Source organism: Camellia sinensis, chromosome 4 (assembly GCF_055761805.1).
Source record: "Camellia sinensis isolate YWXY chromosome 4, ASM5576180v1, whole genome shotgun sequence".
NCBI classification, from domain to species: domain Eukaryota; kingdom Viridiplantae; phylum Streptophyta; class Magnoliopsida; order Ericales; family Theaceae; genus Camellia; species Camellia sinensis.
In genome coordinates this window covers 73,377,443-73,395,959 of record NC_138964.1, presented here as the reverse complement: position 1 = coordinate 73,395,959, position 18,517 = coordinate 73,377,443, and the positions used below count along the sequence as shown (strand labels likewise).

Sequence of the window (18,517 nt, the reverse complement as noted above, 5' to 3'; positions counted from 1 at the left end):
GTCATTTTTGGTTGTATATTCCCTTTTCAGTTGGTTAATGACTAATTTCGAGTCACAGAAGACAAGCAGTTGCTGTGCATCAAGGTGAAGTGCGTTACGAAGGCCGGTCAGCAAAGCTTCACATTTGGCCTCATTATTTGATGCATCAAAGCCCAGTTTGACCGCCTACTCGATTATTGCCCTTTCGGGGGTCATGATTACTACACCTGCCCTATTGCCACGTTGATTGGATGATTCATATCAATATAACTGCCAAATATCTCCAACATATATTCACTAATCGGATTTAGGTTGCACCTGATCGGACTTGAGGTTGGTATGGCATCCCGTGAACTCGGCTACAAAGTCGGCAAGTACTTGAGCTTTGATGGCAGTTCTAGCAAAAATTGGATATCATATTAGATGAGTTCCAAAGCCCACTTCAAGACCTCCCCTGATACTTCTGCACTGCGCAGCGTTGACCGAAGGGGATAGTCCATTAATACCCCTATGGTGTGAGCCTGAAAATAGTGCATCAATTTTCTTGCAACCACTACGAGAGCAAGGGTGAACTTTTCCAGTGATAGATATCGCGTTTCGGTGTCGACCATGGCCTTGCTTACATAATAAATTGGTCACTATTCCCCAAGTTTTTCTTTTAGTAGCACGACGTTGACCACCAGGTCAGATATTGCCAGGTACAAGATGAGCGCATCGCCTGCCGATGCAGTTGCCAAGAGTGGTATTGATCGGAGATAAGTTTTCAAGCCGTCTAGCGTGGCCTGGTAATCGGGACTCCATTCAAACGCTTTGCTCTTCCAAAGTGTATGAAAAAATTGCCGGAAGCGATTTGAAGAACGACTTATAAACCTAATCAGGGCGGCGACCATCCCCATCAACTTCTGAACTTCTTTGACCGATCTAGGGGAGCCGAGTTCTAGAATTGCTATGATCTGCCTCGGATTGGCCTCTATTCCGCGATGGTTGACAATGTAGCCAAGAAATTTGTCGGATCCGATGTCGAATACGCATTTCGAGGCATTCAGTTTCATCTTGTACTTTCGGAGGATGCTGAAGGTCACTGATAAATCAACTAAATGGGAGTGTTTTTCCCTGGACTTTAGCACCATGTCATTGATGTACACTTCCATGGTGCGGCCGAGTTATTCCTCGAACATAGTGGTAACCACTCTATGGTAAGTGGCTCTCGCATTCTTTAGTCCGAAATGCATAACCTTGTAGCAATAGGTTCCCCTTAGGGTGAGAAATGCAGTCTTTTCTTGATCTTCCGGGTGCATGGAAATTTGGTGATAACCAATGTAGGCTTCTAAGAAGCTCATGTGCTGATGATGTGCTGTTGCGTCCATAAGTTGGTCGATTTTTGGGAGAGAAAAACAATCCTTTGGATAAGCTTTGTTCAAATCTATGAAATCCACGCAAATGCACCAAGACCCATTTTTCTTCTTTATATCCACGGTATTAGACAACCATGTGGGATAGGTGACTTCATGAATCGCCCCGGCATCAAGCAATCTGTCAACTTCATCAACAACGGCCGATGCATGCTCCGCGGCCGACTGTTGACTTTTCTGAATAACTGGTTTTACTTTTGGATCAACGTTTAAACGATGCTAGGCTCGACTGGATCCACCCCCGACATTTCGTACGGTGTCCATGTAAACACATCGAGGTTGTCGAATAAGAAGGATACCAGCTCACGTCTATCAACTTCGCTCAAGAAGGTACCGATCATGAAGAATTTGTTAGGACTCCCATTGATTTTGATCCAATCAAAGTCTTCAGTGGCCTTTTCACTGGGGATTTTCCCAATATCTTCGAGGCTCTCTCGATCCGATATTTCAATCGAGTTTACTTCCAATTCCTTTGGCCCCTTTGTAACAGCAATAAGTTAGCATGCGTATGTTGATTTCTGAGAACACCGAATTTTCTCGATGCCATATGTAGTTGGAAAACGAAGCAGTTGATGGGAGGTGCTTAGCACAACCTGCATGGTATGCAACCAAGTTCTCTCCATGATGAGATTATATGGTGACAGGAGTTTCACGACCAGAAATTCTACATCTACCGATCTGGTACCTGCCCGTACTGGTAGTGTGATCTTTTCCAAGGGATACTCAGGGCTGGCGTTGAAGCCGAATAATGGGTAGTTGGCTAGCAACAAATTTGAATCAGTGAAGCCGAGTTTAACAAACGTCTTGTAATACATTATTTTCGAAATGCTTCACTAATGAATGAGGATGCGCTCAACTGTGAATTTGTTCATTCGTAGCTCGATGACGAGGAGATCAGTATGGGGGAGAGTTACTTCGGTTAAGTCGGTGTCATCAAAGCTAATCCTCCCAGTTTCATAGGGTCGTTTGGCTGGTGTGATTGGTTTGGACGCTCTAGGTTGCGACTGAACTGTATGTACCTCGGCCGATAACGGTAGGCTGTATATCATGTGAATTATGCCGAGTGGTGGTGAATCTGGCCGTAAGGCTACTGTGTTCAATGGATTATTCTTTCGAACGTATTGCGCCAGCCGACCATCTTGTACCAACTCTTCCAAGTGATCCTTCAATGTATAACAGCTGTCAGTATTGTGGCTATGGTCCTTGTGATATTCGCACCGCTTATCCTTTCTCCTTGTATCAAGAGGCCCCATCATTTTGGACGGCCATTTAAAGAGTGGGTAATGTTGGACTTTGGATAAGATCTTACCGATCGGTTTTGCCAATTCCATGTACTTCTTATCTGAACATCTTGTGCGCCTGTTATCCACTTGATATTGTTCGTTTGATCGGTGCGAACACTGATCGCTCGAACGACGCGAATCACGCCTTTTGTCTTGTTTAGCCTGAGTCTGAGGTTCAGGGCTCGTTGATGGCATGACGCTTATCGACTGAACTGGACCAGACGGAGCCAATTTATTAACTTTCTGTCCAGCCTTGACCTGCAGGGCGTCGTCTTCCACCTTACATTATTCTTTAACTTTCTTCATTAACGCCCAAATTGTTTTGGGGGGCCATCTGGTCAATGAACAGCGGAGAGGATTATCAGGATGTAGCCCTATCTTGAAGGTGGTAATGGCCATGGAATCATTGCAGGCATCATCTACCAAGTTGAAACATTCCTAATAGTGCGCCGAATACTTACGGAGAGTCATTTCTGGTTTAATTTGCATGGTCCAAAAAGAGTCGGCTTGTTTTGGCTGAACTTCGTTGGTGATGAATCTCGCCGTGAAGGATTTTTGGAGTTGATGAAAGCTTTGTACCTTCTGACGGCCAGCAGTCCCAGGCTACTTGGGAACATTCGACACATGAGGGCTTCCTCATCAGCATGCAATGCATCGCTTGTTTATAATGACGAATATAGTCAGTGGGATCTAATTTTCTGTCATATAGGGTGAATGACGGTGCTTTGAACTTCTTGGGCAACATTGCTCTTGTGATGCGTCGCACGAAAGGGTCATGCCTGTTTTCTTCATCCGAATCATCACTTCTTTTCCCTTGCTTGTGCCGTGCGTACGGACTTCCTTTGGATGAGCTAGATACATCGACTCGTCCATTCTTTCTGGGTTCTTGGGATGGTGAGTTAGAATCACTTCCATTATCATGTTTCTGAAGTCGACGTCATCGATCGTCCTTCTTTCTTAGGGATCGACCCCGGTCATGGCATGTGGCCTGTTGGGACTTGGCTAACTCCAAGGCCTATTCCTGATGTAACCACTCATTTTTAGTCATCATATCTTCTAGACCCTATTTATTTCGCTTTGCTTGATCCATGATTGTCTGCATAGTCTCTTGCACCGAAGTTGAGGTGAGGTATAAGCTACTAGGTCGAAGTTCAAGGCCTGTTGTGTGGTGATATTCTCCGGTCCAAGCATGTTTCTTGGAGTGATGTCATCTCTTGGCATAACATCGTCAGCAACTACCAGAGGATCATCTGCTATGCCTGCCATGATGCATTTGAGTATTCCCATAGATGGTGCCAATTGTGGAGAAATGGTTTGGAAATACTCTAGGATCCAGATAGGCGCCCTTGACCCTTTGATTGCTACCTGAAAAAGGGGATGAACACTCCAGTCGAGGGTGTCGGAATTAGCACTCCGACGGACAAGTTAGTATTCTCTCCAGTTTTCTTCTATCTCAAGTTATTTTATCTATTCTCACATACCTCTCTTTGGTTGATGTTCCTTTTTTTATATTCCTTCTGGGCCCAAGGGTCGGGCCCACTCTTAATCTCGCGCATGATTTCTTACTCGGCCTCTCGGTTGTGTGTTGATTCCTACTCGGCTTCTTACATGGCCGATTTGTATATTTGGCTTCAAGAGCCCTTGGACAGAGCTGAATTGTCTTTGGCCTGATGTCTTCAAAGTCCTTGGCCTTCCTTAATATATTTTATTCATCCCCCACACTATTGATTTCATTCCCATGATGTGCAAATTTATTAACTTGTTTGATCATTTTCTATATACGACCTAATCTGTTGGGAGTACTATCGTCAGTACATGTAAAGGGGAAGTACTATTGTCCGTACCCAGTACAAAAAGGTGTACATAAAATATGTTTTCAAGATTGTAGCTATTGCACCTTGATTTTATTTTCCTAAAGTGTAATGCTTGGAATCCCAAACATTTTACCAAATGTTCTATCAAATGTTTTACATGGGTGTGAGACTCACAATTGATAGAATATTTGGTAAAATATTTAAGATCCCTAACATTTTTCTTTCCTAAAACTAAGTGATCACATGTTGTGTAACTATCTAAGAGAGCAGGACAACATGAGGCATCAACAATAGCTACTATAGTTTGCAAAGTGTATAGTATATGCTCTTAGTTATGGATCAAATGGTTACCTATGAGATTTTATGGTGGTTAAATTTGTGGTGAACGTGACTATACGGGGGGCAAATATTCGTCGCTTTCCGTACTTCTCGTGTCCAAGCTTCGCTTCTTTCCAAATGACCTAAGAACACAAAACGGTGAGCTACCCGGCAGTGTGCTACCGGAAAAACCCTCCGACGATCAAGTTAGCACACTAAAAGAGAAGAAGAAGAGAAAGAAACAAAGGGGTAGGTAGCTCTGATAACCAGATGTTCCAGACCTGTGCATGGATACGCAGCACCATTTATCTGCGCGCTCCTATTTGCCTGTCCTCCTTCTGACCCGTGGATATGTTCCCATCTTATATCCCTTCACGTGTAGGTGCAAATACTGCTAAACACCAAATAATCAAACCGCCAAATGGTATTGATGCATACAGATGGCAGAATCTTCTTCCCGTAGTTCCATCACTTCGCGTAGCACTTCCTATCGAGCTACGCTCAGCGCAGCACCATGCCCTTCCCTTGGAACCGCGCCATCTATCGGCCAAACCCGAACATGGACTAAACCGAGCTCCACAGTCACAACTGAGCTTCTACTTGGTCGAATCTGGTCTTCTGGGGACAAATTCCGTCCAACTCAGCAGAACACACATCCATACCAAGCTAGTAGCTCAAAGTTGTCCCCAAACTGACCGTACTAAGTCCTCGGGTTAGTGTGTACCCAACGTCTTACTGAGTAAAGGCCTTGACTCTGGCCCAAACTAACTCGGCACATTATTAGTCATAAATCTCCCTTTCAGTGACTATGAGACTTTGTTGTGCTTGGTTATGAGGTGAAGTGACTTTGGATATAATGCTTTGGTCAGTTTTTTTTTTTAATATTAATTATGAATTAAATTGATCTAACTTGTGAGGCTTTGTGGTGTTTAGTTTGATTTTTTTCTTTTTAATTATTGCATAAAAATGGAAAATAATTTATGATATTGAATTAATAATGAAGATATAGGTTTGACATATTTTCTTTTTATGTTGAGCCTCTCCCCATTTCACATTCTAAATTAGAGGGAGTTGTTTTCGTTTTGATAATCCAAACGGCATCTCCACGTGTATCATTTACAAAAAAAAAAAAGAAAAACAATAAATAAATAAAAAAATTGGTCAATCCTATTGTTGTAGCCTTTTCATTTAAAAGCTTTTCTTCAACAAAAAGAAAAAAGAAACGGATGATTAATTTTAGAAAACACATTTTTTTGCACACTTTTGTTTAGGCAAATATGATAAAATGAAAATATTACAATTATTGGATCCACTTAATTTTTTCATGAATGATATACACAGAGGACCATACAAAATGAATAGTTTAAATTATCAAAATAAAACCGATGATGAGCCCCCGACTCGAACAACACCTTTCAATCTAGGTATGAATTGTATAGAAGCTCAATTCTTTTTTTCTTTTCTTTTTTATTTATTTGCATTTTGGTAAGTCTTTTTTTCTTTCCTTTTTTATATATTTGCATTTTGGTAAGCCACTAAATCATATGAGTGATGATACAATACACACCCTTCAAAAAAAAAAGAAGTACCATATGCAAGTTTTATAACCAAATCACTTTTCAACATTAACATCAAAAATTATAATTAAATATTTTTCATACATATCTAAAAACCTCCTCAATTATAATTAAAATTGCAAACACAATAGGGGAAGCAAAGTTGTTAAATGTCTATTGACCTGAATTTCAGACTTCATATTTTAGATATAAAGGGAAGCAAAATATAATTAAATATTTTTCATACATATCTAAAAACCACTTCAGTTATAATTAAAATTACAACCATAATAGGGGAAGCAAAATTGTTAAATGTCTATTGACCTGAATTTCAGACTTCATATTTTAGATATAAAGGGAAGCAAAATGTTAAGTTAGATGTCAGTTAACTAGAAAACACACACACACACCTCACCCCTTTTTCCCAGTCCAATACACAATCACAAAATATAACATCATGTAGTAAAGCATGATACTCCAATAAATAAATACATAATTAAATGGTTAAGTTAGATGTCAGTTAACTAGAAATCCCCCAAAGAGATTCCGTCCTCCTAACCGCAAGAATCGGACGCGGATTATTCGGTATGCCCCCTCTTTTGCTGTTTTGTTGCAGAACTAACCTTGGATGCCTACCAACGATTATATACCGCGTAGCGCCAACCGCAGGGACTCAAAAGAGACGGTACAAATAGGGCCTTGCCCAAATCCCTCCTTAGGCCAACTACCTACGGTCCGAATACAACCGCTCCGTTCAAGGGTTCCGAAAACCACTTGCGCAAGACTTTTAACCTTCAGAAAGGGAACGCCTCCCAATTATCCATATATCATATTTTCTCATCTTGTCATTACTCAAGTGTTCGAAAACCCAATACCCTCCCAATTAGGTTTCCAGTTGAATTAAGTTTTTTAAGACAAGACTAGCTTAACTTATAAAAACAATAATATCCATATGAGCATGCAATCTTAAGATGGGAAAGGTGATTAACATAACCACAACACATATATTATCAAGTCAAGATATGATTATAAGCTACAAACATTCTTATAAGAAAGGTAAATAACATAACCACAACACATATATTATCAGATCAAGATATGATTATAAGCTGAAAACATTCTCATGAACTCAAAGGTACAAGATATCCACACCTAACAAAAGTTTCCATATTTAATATCGCATAAAGATTAAGATGAAAGAGCTATTTTAGACCCTTTACCGGCTTGGCCTTCCTGTGGTTTATAGAGGATTCAATCGGGTTTATAGAAAATTTTTCGGAATTGGGGTTGCTCTTCCAGATTCTAGATTATTTAGAAAGTATCTCAGCACTGTCCAGAATCTGCCCAGATCCGTCGACTGTTACGAAAACTTGATTTTCTTGCAAACCGCTCAATGTTTTTCGATGAAACAAATTTTAATTGAAAGATAACTTCTAAAGGAAGGCTTTGACATAAAATAGAGGTTCAGAATATTTTTGTACATTTTTCTGAAAGTTTTGAAAGATGACTGTAAAAATAGGTTTTAATGTAGGATGCCCAAAACAAGAAAATTTATAAAAAGGGGGTTCCACCATGGGAAAGTTTCATTTCTTTTGTGAGGAAAATATGCTAACTATCCCATGTTTAACTCAGAAAATTTGTTTGAAGGAGTGCCCTTGAAAAATTGAGAGATTGGTACCAAAATGGGGAAATACAAGAGAGATGGACTCAATACTCAAATCTTAGTAGAAAACATTATTTAGAATCTTCAAAAACATGCATTAGAAAAGGAAATGAAGAGAAGGTTGTGTTTGTGGCTTACCTTCCAAGCTTTGCACAAGAAACTCTCCTCTTCCTCCTTCTTCTCCGCTAAACTTCTCTTCCTTGCTCTCCTCCCTCTCTCTAACCAAAATGTGTGTGTGAGTGAGTGTGTTGTGTGAGTTTGTAAGCTAGGGGGGTGTGGTATATATAGGCAATTTTGGTGTAAAAGGACATAAAAGCCCTTTAGTTGAAAATGGATGGGAAAGCTAGGATTTTGGTTGGTGTCAAATGGGATAGGAGTAACTAAGGTGCTAAATCATAGGTTTTGGCATCAATTAGTTGATCTTTAGTTGAAAGGTAACTAGTTTTGAGATTTGCAACCTAAGTCTAGGTCACTAGGTTTGGATTTCCTAGAATATCTTAATCATAGTCCTTGAAAATTGGCTTGTCTCTCCCTTCCCTAGGAGGGCCGGCCTTGGGAGAGTGTGTTGGGTGACTATTTTATTAATTTTGGTCCTAGGCACATCCCTCAAGGTGTATATATACCTATATATATATTGCAAGATTGATGGTATACCAAGGTACAATGTGCAAGTACTAATTTGGGGTAAGTTTAAAATTTAAATAAAGAGTGAGGGATTGAAGTTAATTACATGAAACCTAGGTAGAATTAAATTAAGTTAGGGAAACTAATCTGGTCAGAGAAATTTATATTTCGATAAAAATAAAAATAGAAATTGCTAACCGACAAGATTCGAATTAATTCAAGTAAACGAGGGCTTTAAGAAAATAATTCATCATTAAGGTCTTAAAAGTAAATACATATTTTAGGGGTCTTACAACCAATCCCCCTTAAAACAATTTCGTCCTCGAAATTCAGCTACATATTGCTTTCGAAAAGCTCGGGGTAATTTACCTTCACCCAATCCTGGTGCTCCCAAGTAGATTCCTCAATTCCTTGGTGACACCATAACACTTTCACCAAGTGAACCGTCTTGCCTCTGAGGTCCTTCTCTCGGCTGTCCTGTATTGCTACCGGTCCTTCTTTAAATGTAACATCCTTGTCAAGGCTGATACCTTCCCATTTGAGGACGTGTGACGGGTCAGTGATGTATTTTCTCAACATAGATACATGGAAGACGTTGTGTATTCCTGCTAACTGCGGGGGTAGGGCTAGTCTGTATGCTACTTTGCCCACTCTTTCCAATACCTTGAAAGGCCCAATACATCGGGGTGACAGCTTCCCCTTTTTTCCAAAACGTATGACTCCACGCCTGGGTTGCATCTTTAGGAACACGTGGCTGCCTACATGAAACATCAACAGTCTCCTCCTTCGGTCTGCATAATTCTTCTGACAGTCCTGAGCAGTCTTTAACCGTTGTCGGATCAATTTGACCTTCTCAGTAGTTTCTAGGACAAGTTCGGGTCCCACCAGATTTGCGTCACCCACTTCCGTCCAACAAATCGGCGATCTACAAGGTCATCCGTATAATGCTTCAAAGGGTGCCATACCGATGCAAGCTTGGAAGCTGTTGTTGTAGGCGAATTCAATTAGTGGTAGGTGTCGTTCCCAATTTCCTTGAAAATCCATTGTGCAAGCTCTCAGCATATCCTCGAGCGTCTGGATAGTGCGTTCAGATTGTCCGTCTGTCTGCGGGTGAAAGGCGGTGCTAAAACATAACTCTATACCAAGAGCTTCTTGCAGGCTTCCCCAAAATCGAGAGGTGAATCGTGGATCACGATCTGACACAATAGATACCGAAATTCCATGTAGTCGAATGATTTCCCCAATGTAAAGTCTGCACATAGACTCTAAGGTGTCGGTCATCTTATAGGGTAAAAAATGTGCTGACTTGGTAAGACGGTCCACTATTACCCATATAGCATCACGCCCTCTAGGTGACTTAGGCAACCCTGTCACAAAATCCATCGTCACATACTCCCACTTCCATTCGGCTATTGGTAGAGGTTGCAACATTCCTCCTGATTTCTGATGTTCCGGTTTCACTTGTTGGCATGTCAAACATTTTGTTACGAATTTAGCCACTTCCTTCTTCATTCCATTCCACCAATACTGCCTCTTCAAATCTTGGTACATTTTAGTCCTTCCTGGATGTACCGCAAATGCAGAATGGTGACATTCCTTCAGTACCTTTCCTCTAAGTAACTCGTCACTTGGTACAAACAATCTACCCTGGTATCTTAAACTTCCATCGGGGTGAATTACCCAATCGGGCATGGGCTCTCCTGATTCCAGACGTCCCTTGATGTAAGCTACCTCTTGATAGTGCTTCTGGGCCTCCATGACCTCATTCCTCAACTTAGGCATCACCTTCTGCGCACTAAGACATGCTTTTGTATCTTGAGATTCTACTTGGATCCTGAACTCACTGAGTGTCTTAACCATATCTCATTCCTTGACGGAGATCTTAGCCACCATCGCTCTGCTCTTACGGCTTAGAGCATCTGCTACTACATTGGCCTTATCGGGGTGATATGAGAGAGTGAACTGGAAGTCCACAAGATACTCCATCCATCGCTCTGTCTCAAGTTAAGGTCCTTCTGTGTGAATAGATACTTCAAGGTCTTGTGATCCGTGAAAATCTCAAATTGTTCCCCGTACAGGTAATGTCGCCATTGCTTTAGCGCAAAAACCACGGTTGCTAATTCCAAATCGTGGGTGGGGTAGTTGCGCTCATGAGGTTTCAACTGCTTGGATCCATATGCGACTACCTTTCCATTTTGCATGAGCACGCAACCTAACCCTTCTTTAGACGCATCGCAATACACAGTGTACCCCTCTTCTCATTCTGGGATGGTCAAAATTGGCGCACTAGTTAACCTCTTCTTCAGCTCCTGGAAGGATTTTTCGCAAGCTTCGTCCCACTCATACTTTACTCCCTTTTGCGTCAGACGAGTCATTGGTTTAGCTAGTTTGGAGAAATCTTGGATGAGCCTCCGGTAATAACCGGCCAATCCTAAAAAGCTGCGGATCTCCGACACGGTTTTTGGTTGTCTCCAATCTAATACTGCCTCCACTTTGGTTCGATCCACCGCAATCCCATTTTTTGATACCACGTGCCCTAAGAATTTTACTTCATTCAACCAGAACTCACATTTACTTGCCTTGGTGTATAACCGATTTTCCCTAAGAACTTGGAGGATAATCTTTAAATGTTGCTCATGCTCTTCTTCAGACCTTGAAAAAACCAAGATGTCATCAATGAATACTACTACAAACAGGTCAAGGTATGGTCTAAAGATCTTATTCATTAGGCTCATGAATACTGCTGGTGCATTGGTTAGTCCGAAGGGCATTACTACAAATTCATAGTGGCCATATCTAGAACGAAAGGCAGTCTTCAGTATATCCTCCTCCTTGACTCGTTATTGATGGTAACCTGACCTGAGATCGATCTTCGAATAGCACCTTGAGCCTCTAAGTTGGTCAAAAAGGACATCAATCCTTGGGAGTGGGTATTGGTTTTTAATCGTGACATGATTGAGTTGACGATAATCGATGCATAGCCTCAACGACCCATCTTTCTTTTTAGCAAACAACACGGGTGCTCCCCATGGCGAAGTGCTTGGCCTAACGAATCCTTTCTCGAGCAATTCCTGTAGTTGTGTCTTCAATTCTCGCAGTTCTGCTGGTGCCATGCGATACGGAGCAATGGATATTGGGGTAGTTCCAGGTTGTAGCTCGATGCCAAAGTCTACTTCTCGGGTTGGTGGCAATCCTGGCAATTCCATGGGAAACACATCTGCATAATCGCACACTACGCGTGGAAGCTCTAACTCTCCTCGACCTTCCTCATTTAGAATCAGGCTTGCTATCATACCGACAAGTTGATCGCACCACTGCATCTGATGTTTTGTCGAAACCATGGGGTCTTGTCTATCCCCCTTAAACTAGAAACATGTTCCATCTTGTGTATGAGCTACCACTTTCTTCTGCTGACAGTCGATCACCGCTCGGTGGGCGGACAACCAGTCCATGCCCAAGATGATATCGAAGTCCGACATTTCCATAACACGAAGGTCGCAAGTTAAGCGTAGGTTCGACATCCCTATCTTACAATCCTTACATATCAATCCTACCCGAATGCATCCTCCCATAGGTGGCATTACACTTAGGGCAGTTTCTAAAGGTTCACATTCAAGTTCTAATGACTCAGCACAAGCAGAGGATATAAAAGAATGTGATGCACCGGTATCAAATAAAACATTCACCCAAGAATTGTATAGTACTGAATTACCATCAATTACAAACAGGTCCGCCTCTTCCTCTTGCAGGGCAAAGATTCTGCCGGTTGCCTTCTGGTTGCCACTGGTCTTGGTGTTTTGAGTTCCTCCACTCTTCTGGTGCTGCTGCCCGGTAGATCCGGTCTTGTTTGTCCAAGGCTTCTGCCCACCTAATGCCTGGGAATTTGCTCCGGAACCTCCTCCTTGGTATCCAGATGGGGGGAGTTGGGGGCATTCGCTCCTTTTGTGCCCTAATTGTTGGCAATGAAAGCACTGGATTTGTCCCGCCGGCCTTTGATAGCCTCCTCTCTGAATCTGTTGTTGCGGTTGCTGTCGTTGCTGTTGTGGTTATGGTCTGGAGTAGGGCTTTGAGGTCATGCTTCCCTTCTGGTTCCTCTGGGGTCCAATAGTCGCCTGACTTTCTCTTTTCTTGTTCCAAGCCTTTCTGGCATTGTTCACTTCCCTTTCAGATTCTAATGCCATCTCCAGCACCTCGACATATGAGGGGAGTCGTTGCGGAAGGACTCTTCCCCTGATTGTAAGATCCAGTCCCCACTCGAACATCCTTGCTTTTTCTTCATCATTTGCCACGAGTCTAGTTGCATAGCGGGCTAGCTCTTCGAATTTTGCAGCATACTGGGTCACGGTCATATTTCCTTGTTCCAGGTTCTGGAATTCCTTGACTCGTCCTAGACGAATAGTACTTGGGAAATATTTACTTAAGAATAGTTCCTTGAATTGGTTCCATGATAGGCTTGCCATGTCACGAGTGTTTTTCATTAACTCCCATCAATGGTCAGCCTCATCATCAAGCTCGAATGTTGCCAAAGCTATTCTATCAGCGGCCTCGGTGATGACCATGGTGTCTAGCATTTTCTCTATCTGTCGAAGCCAATTCTCAGCCATTTTCGGGTCCGGTACGCCTGTGAACTTTGGGGGCCTCTGCTTCCGAAACTCAGAAAAGAGTCGAGTCCTCTCATTCTGCTGATTGTTCCTTAATTGCCATAGTTCCTCCAAGATCTGATGACCTAGGTTATTGGGGATGTCAGCCCCTGTGGGGATGGGTTCATGTTGATGCTTGGAGCGGTTTCGTACATTGTTGTTGGTTTCGATATAGCCATTAGCTTGCGTGCCTACCATTCTGTTCATGGCACGAGGTTAGTTGGTTTCCAGTCTTAGAAAATCTTACTACTTAGATTGAAATAAAGGTTCAGTTTCCTTAGGGTGCACTAAAGCAAGTAACAATCAATAACATAGATCAACACATCATTTATATATGTATAATAATAGGCATCATTACAAAAGGGGCTCCTCTCTCAGAGTTACGTTCAAGAGCATCCACGCACACAAGTTCAAGCTATCTTATTCTAGGGATCCTCATCAGCGGATCTTACAAAAGTCTAGTTTTACTACCCCTCGAATTAGTTCTCGTTTCCCGACCAATCAAAGTCTTCGTCTGGGACTTCATTAGCAGAATCAGTGGCTTGCCCCGGAGAGGGGGGAGTGTAGACACCCCATTTTTGACCGTCCTCAAGACTTGGACGTCACTGCTTGAACACTCGGTGATCATCCATGTTTGTGTTCGTCTTGAGTTCCCGGAGGTCTCGGCTACACGCCTTGCCTCAGGATCTCTCGACTCGACTGTTTTGTGTCTGGTTTTGTACCAAACACTTATGCTTCGCATTGGAGGGGCAGGGAATGGCTTGTGGGCCATCCCCACACTCCACCGGCCATGGCTTGAGGCCACTGGCTGTGTTTTGTTGCCACCGGCCAAATGCTTGGCCGTCCGACACTATAGATGGCCGGCCAACTATCTTTTTTTGGTCAATTGCATTTTTGGGGGGCTGACTACTGTGCATCTGCTTTTGCAAATATTTTCATGCAGCTGGCATGCACTTGGCTCCCCTCCATACACATGTATGGAGGGATTTCCCTCTTAGCTAGCTTGTCCTGTAAGCTTACAAGAATGAAGCTCTATAAGAGGAGGCCTCCTCTCCCTCTTTTAGGGTTAGACAACTTAGATAACATTTTTAGAGCTTGAGCTTTAGGGTTAGGGTTTACATATATCCTCTATCTCTGTATATCTCTCTCTCTTGTGTTTAGTGTGTGTTTAGTCTCATTTTTGTGCACAAACACCCACTATCACACCTTTTCTTAGTTGTTAAGGTACCAGAGGTCTTTCCTTGAAGTTCTTGGCTGGTTTTGAGCTTAGAGAACCTGCTGGACCATTGTTTGTGAAGAGGGTCATCAAGGGTAAGAACTTCACCCTTTGTTCCCCATTCTTGCATAGCCTTTTTGCCTATCTTGCAACTATTTTTGAGCTTAACATATAACATAGAAAAGCCTTGTTTTTATCTGCCCTAAATAGTTTCTTATGGGTGTTTTAAGCTTTGGGGTTGTTTGACCCCTCTTAAGGCTTGTTTGGCCCTTGTTTTGTGCCATTTCAGTTGAGCTCCGGGACCATTGTGTTTGGGCCTCCTCACCACTGAAATCTAGAGGGATTTCAGTGATGAGGATGGTGCCTTGAGGTCCTAAGAAGGAGAGGGCCACCCCCTCTCCTTGTTGTCCTTGAAAAGGGCCATTTTTGCCTCTTTAGTGAGCATCATGTTTAGGTTCATGTTGGCCATGCCTTGACAGATATTTATGCTTATTATGTCATGATATAGCTCTGTTTTTAGTTGGTTTTGGTACACCATGCTTGCTTAGCATACATGCCTTGTAATGCCATGATTTACCTCAATACATGCATAGCATTTAGACTACCATGCTCATGTGTTTTGGCTAAGCTTTGTGAAGCTTATATGCATATTTTGATGTGCTAAGGGACTGTTTTAGGTCATTTGAGTCATTTATGTCTTGCTTTGTATAGCTACCATGCAATCCCTCTTGAATGCCTTAAGCTTTGGCCTCTCTAGCATACCATCCTTGCTTTGTTTCAGCGGTTTGGAATCACTTGGTATGTTATTTTAGACCTCATGATGTGCTTATATGCTTGCATTTTCCATCCCTTTTATGCTTTGAAGAGTTGATGGCTTATGCTCCATGTTTAGGCCCTTGTTGATGCATATTTGTGTGTGTGTTTTCATGCCTTTGTTGCATCATTTTGGCCACTATTTTAGGCTTGTTTGAGGGCTGCGTAAATTAGTTTAAGCCCACCCCTTTGCATGTTGTTGTATGCCCACCTTGTATGTTGTTGCATATTTGTGTGTTGTTGCATGATTGGAGTTGCATGATTGAATGAAGTCACATGCTTGCTTGCATGCTCGAACACCCACATTGTGCCTTGCATACTTGTTAGTTGCATTGTCTCATGCCCTATGTCTTGCATGACCATTGTATGCCTTGTATGCTTCATAGCATTGTCCATGTTGCATACTAGTCGACATGCTTAGGATTGCATTGCATTGGCATGCACGCTTCGCCTCTTGAATTGCTTGTGATAGAGGTTGAGTTCAATTTGCTTGATTATGTGCATTGCATTCCATATCAACATGCACACTTGATTCTTTGGGCCATCATGCATGAAAACGCGTGATTGGTGGCCCGAGAACCGAGGCCCATCCTCCTTTGAGTCATAAATATGATAAGGAGCGTGGTTGGTGCATACATTGCTTGAAATGCATTGCCATGCCAAGTTCTGTCCTCTGCTGCTGTCAAACCAGTTTTTGCAGGAAGATTTGGCCGGCCGGCCATCTTAAGTGCCGACCGGCCATCAATCGTTGGCCGATGGATTATTTTGTGGCCGGTGACCATCATACATGGCCGGTGACCAATCCCTTCAGCCGGTGGTCTTCTACAGCACTCAGAGAAGCAACCTTGTGAGTTGTGCAATTTTCAGAGAAGCAGAACAGTAAAAGCAGAGGCAGCTTGTGCATGGCAGTGACTTCCGAGCGAAATCGAGCACGCATCGCATTGGACCCTCTTCTCGAGGCTGTTTATTGCTTAAATTAGATTAATTAATTTGCTTAATTAATTAGGTGGTCTGTAATATTTAATTAGCTTGTTAGTTAGTTAAATTGTATTATTCTTTCGGTCCCTCCGAGTGAGGGCTAACTTGTAATAAGTGTGGGTGCGTGTGTGCATGTCTTCCAATCCCCCACTTCTTTCTCCCTTTTACTTACCTGCTTTTGATGGTTTCTATTAGGGCATATTTAAATTAGCATACCTTATGCTATGCATGCGTGCATCCATACATTTGTCCTACATGCACCGGGCTCGGTATATCATACTAACTGCACTTGTATTTCAATTCCAAGTTGAATACCTGTTAGTTGCAGCATTTCACATGCCATCATTAGGATAGACGAGCCGATTGTAGTTTCATCTTGTATGTGTTGCATTAGCCATCTCGACATGAATTAGGATCATGCACATGATTACTAACTAGCTTTTGTTTTGGCTTGGAGTACCCGATAAGCATTTATGCTTTAGCATACCGCATGCGTGTGAGTGTTTCCATGACAGCATGCTTACCATGAGGCTACTTGCTTATGTGATATAACTGCTTGAATGCCTGTGGGTGGAGGTTGAATTACCTAAATTGGAATAATGTATTAAAACTGTGAGTTTTAAGCCCACTAGATAGTGGCAAAACCATCTTTTCTAAAGCCCACTTGAGGGTGGCAAAACCTGCCTTTTAGCCTACTTACGAGTAGCAAACCATTTTCGAAACAAGCATGAAATGTTCTATTCCAATTTAGGTGATTTGGTCTATACTTGTTTGCTGTGCGCATAACGTAGTAATTCTAGGCTAATAACCGAAATAAGAACACATAACGTTTTCAAAAACAGATATCATGGTTAGTAGAGGCCGATCTTCGGATCGAGCGAGAGGGGGTGCTCATAGCTAACCTTCCCCAATCGTACCCAAGCTCCCGAGCCTAGGCAACTTTGGCGATGACAGACACGTGGCCTTTGGCACCGAGTCAGGGTTTCCCAAATTTCCTAAAATAAAATATTTAGGTGGCGACTCTGTATCTGGCAAAGCAGTCCATGTTTGGCACTTCTTTTCTAAAAATCTGTTTTTCTCAAAACGATTTGCCGGATTTGGACTCTTTCATTTAGATTAAGAACTGGGACAATTTGAGAGTCCGAACTGTAGTGAACCCAAAACGAACAGAACGGGACTCACCCTCCCGGGGCGTTCGGGGACGTCTATAGTTTCTGGCGACTCCGCTGGGGAGTTTAGAGAGCTTGACTCGAACTCATGATATCCTGTTTTGATTTCATTTATATGTCTCTTTGCATTGCATGTGCATTGGTGCGCCTAGGACACTGTGTTTGCCATCTGCCATTCCTGAATGATTTGCCGGAGGCTTGACTTTGTCAAAGTATGCCATAAGGCTGATCGGTTGTGGGCTCTGACAGTTTGGGAACACAAACCCCGATTTTACCGGGGCACCCTTTTCGACCATTCGACCTAGTGCATATCGAAATGCATAGTGACTATGCCAAACTAGGACAGGTTGCTTACCCGATGTTAGGTTGTTTGAAAACTGCTGCGTGCATAGTGAAACCCTAGCTCCTGACAAAATAGGACACGGAAACCCTACCACAACTTAGGGGTGTTTTGGCTATCTTTACTTGCTATGTGCTTTTAGAGTTCATCTCTGCAGGGAACGTATATATCAGTTTGCAAGTTTGAGTATCAGGCCTGAGGGCACCAGTATCAGTTTATGAGAATCAGTTATATCTGTGGGTATCCGATTCAGTATTTTGGGGGTAGTGATTTTGGGCAACAATGGTCAGCAGTAGAGTATAGTTGTTTGGCTACATCTGTGTTTGATCCATTTGGGCTGAAACACTGCTTGTTTTTCCTTTTAGGGGGGGTTCAGAGAGTTGATACAGAATAGCTAGTGTTCCCCCTTGCTGAGGCATGACAGATATCTAATCCGTCAGTCACCGTTCAGTACAGCGGACTTATCATGACGCAGAATTCAGAGGAGATTGTGGTTATAACGGCCGCATTAGATCAAGGAATCACTCTACAAAGCGAGACCAATGTGGATGCACCGCATCCACCCAGGTCGCCTATCGCGCACCCAGTCTGGACCCCCTAGTTGTATCCGGCTCGTGAGCCCACCACATTCGAATTGATGGGAATGATAGGTGACCTCCAGAGGTCCGTGGCGGATCTCGCTTATGGAATGTCAGCTTCGCCACCAGCCGCA

General features: G+C 42.7%; 2 protein-coding genes across 2 annotated transcripts; both read right to left on the bottom strand.

The window, feature by feature from the left end:
• Nucleotides 1-8,982: 8,982 nt before the first annotated feature.
• LOC114306625 (uncharacterized) lies at nucleotides 8,983-10,509 on the bottom strand. The gene is made up of 2 exons (XM_082923365.1): nucleotides 10,043-10,509; nucleotides 8,983-9,574 (listed from the first exon to the last, which is right to left on the bottom strand). The coding sequence occupies exons 1-2, from the start codon at nucleotides 10,507-10,509 to the stop codon at nucleotides 8,983-8,985; spliced, it is 1,059 nt and encodes a 352-aa protein (XP_082779491.1).
• Nucleotides 10,510-12,014: 1,505 nt separating this feature from the next.
• Nucleotides 12,015-13,109, bottom strand: LOC114306624 (uncharacterized). Its single transcript, XM_028251890.2, has 2 exons — nucleotides 12,807-13,109; nucleotides 12,015-12,686 (listed from the first exon to the last, which is right to left on the bottom strand). The coding sequence occupies exons 1-2, from the start codon at nucleotides 13,107-13,109 to the stop codon at nucleotides 12,015-12,017; spliced, it is 975 nt and encodes a 324-aa protein (XP_028107691.2).
• Between the last annotated feature and the right edge of the window lie 5,408 nt (nucleotides 13,110-18,517).

Coding starts and splice junctions, on each gene's coding strand:
- LOC114306625 (XM_082923365.1), bottom strand. CDS start 10,509: ATGGTTAAGACACTCAGTGAGTTCAGGATCCAAGTAGAATCTCAAGAT. Junction 9,575..10,042: donor ATAGCCGAATGGAAGTGGGA/GTATGTGACGAT, acceptor ATGACCTTGTAG/ATCGCCGATTTGTTGGACGG.
- LOC114306624 (XM_028251890.2), bottom strand. CDS start 13,109: ATGGCAAGCCTATCATGGAACCAATTCAAGGAACTATTCTTAAGTAAA. Junction 12,687..12,806: donor CATTAGAATCTGAAAGGGAA/GTGAACAATGCC, acceptor TAACCACAACAG/CAACGACAGCAACCGCAACA.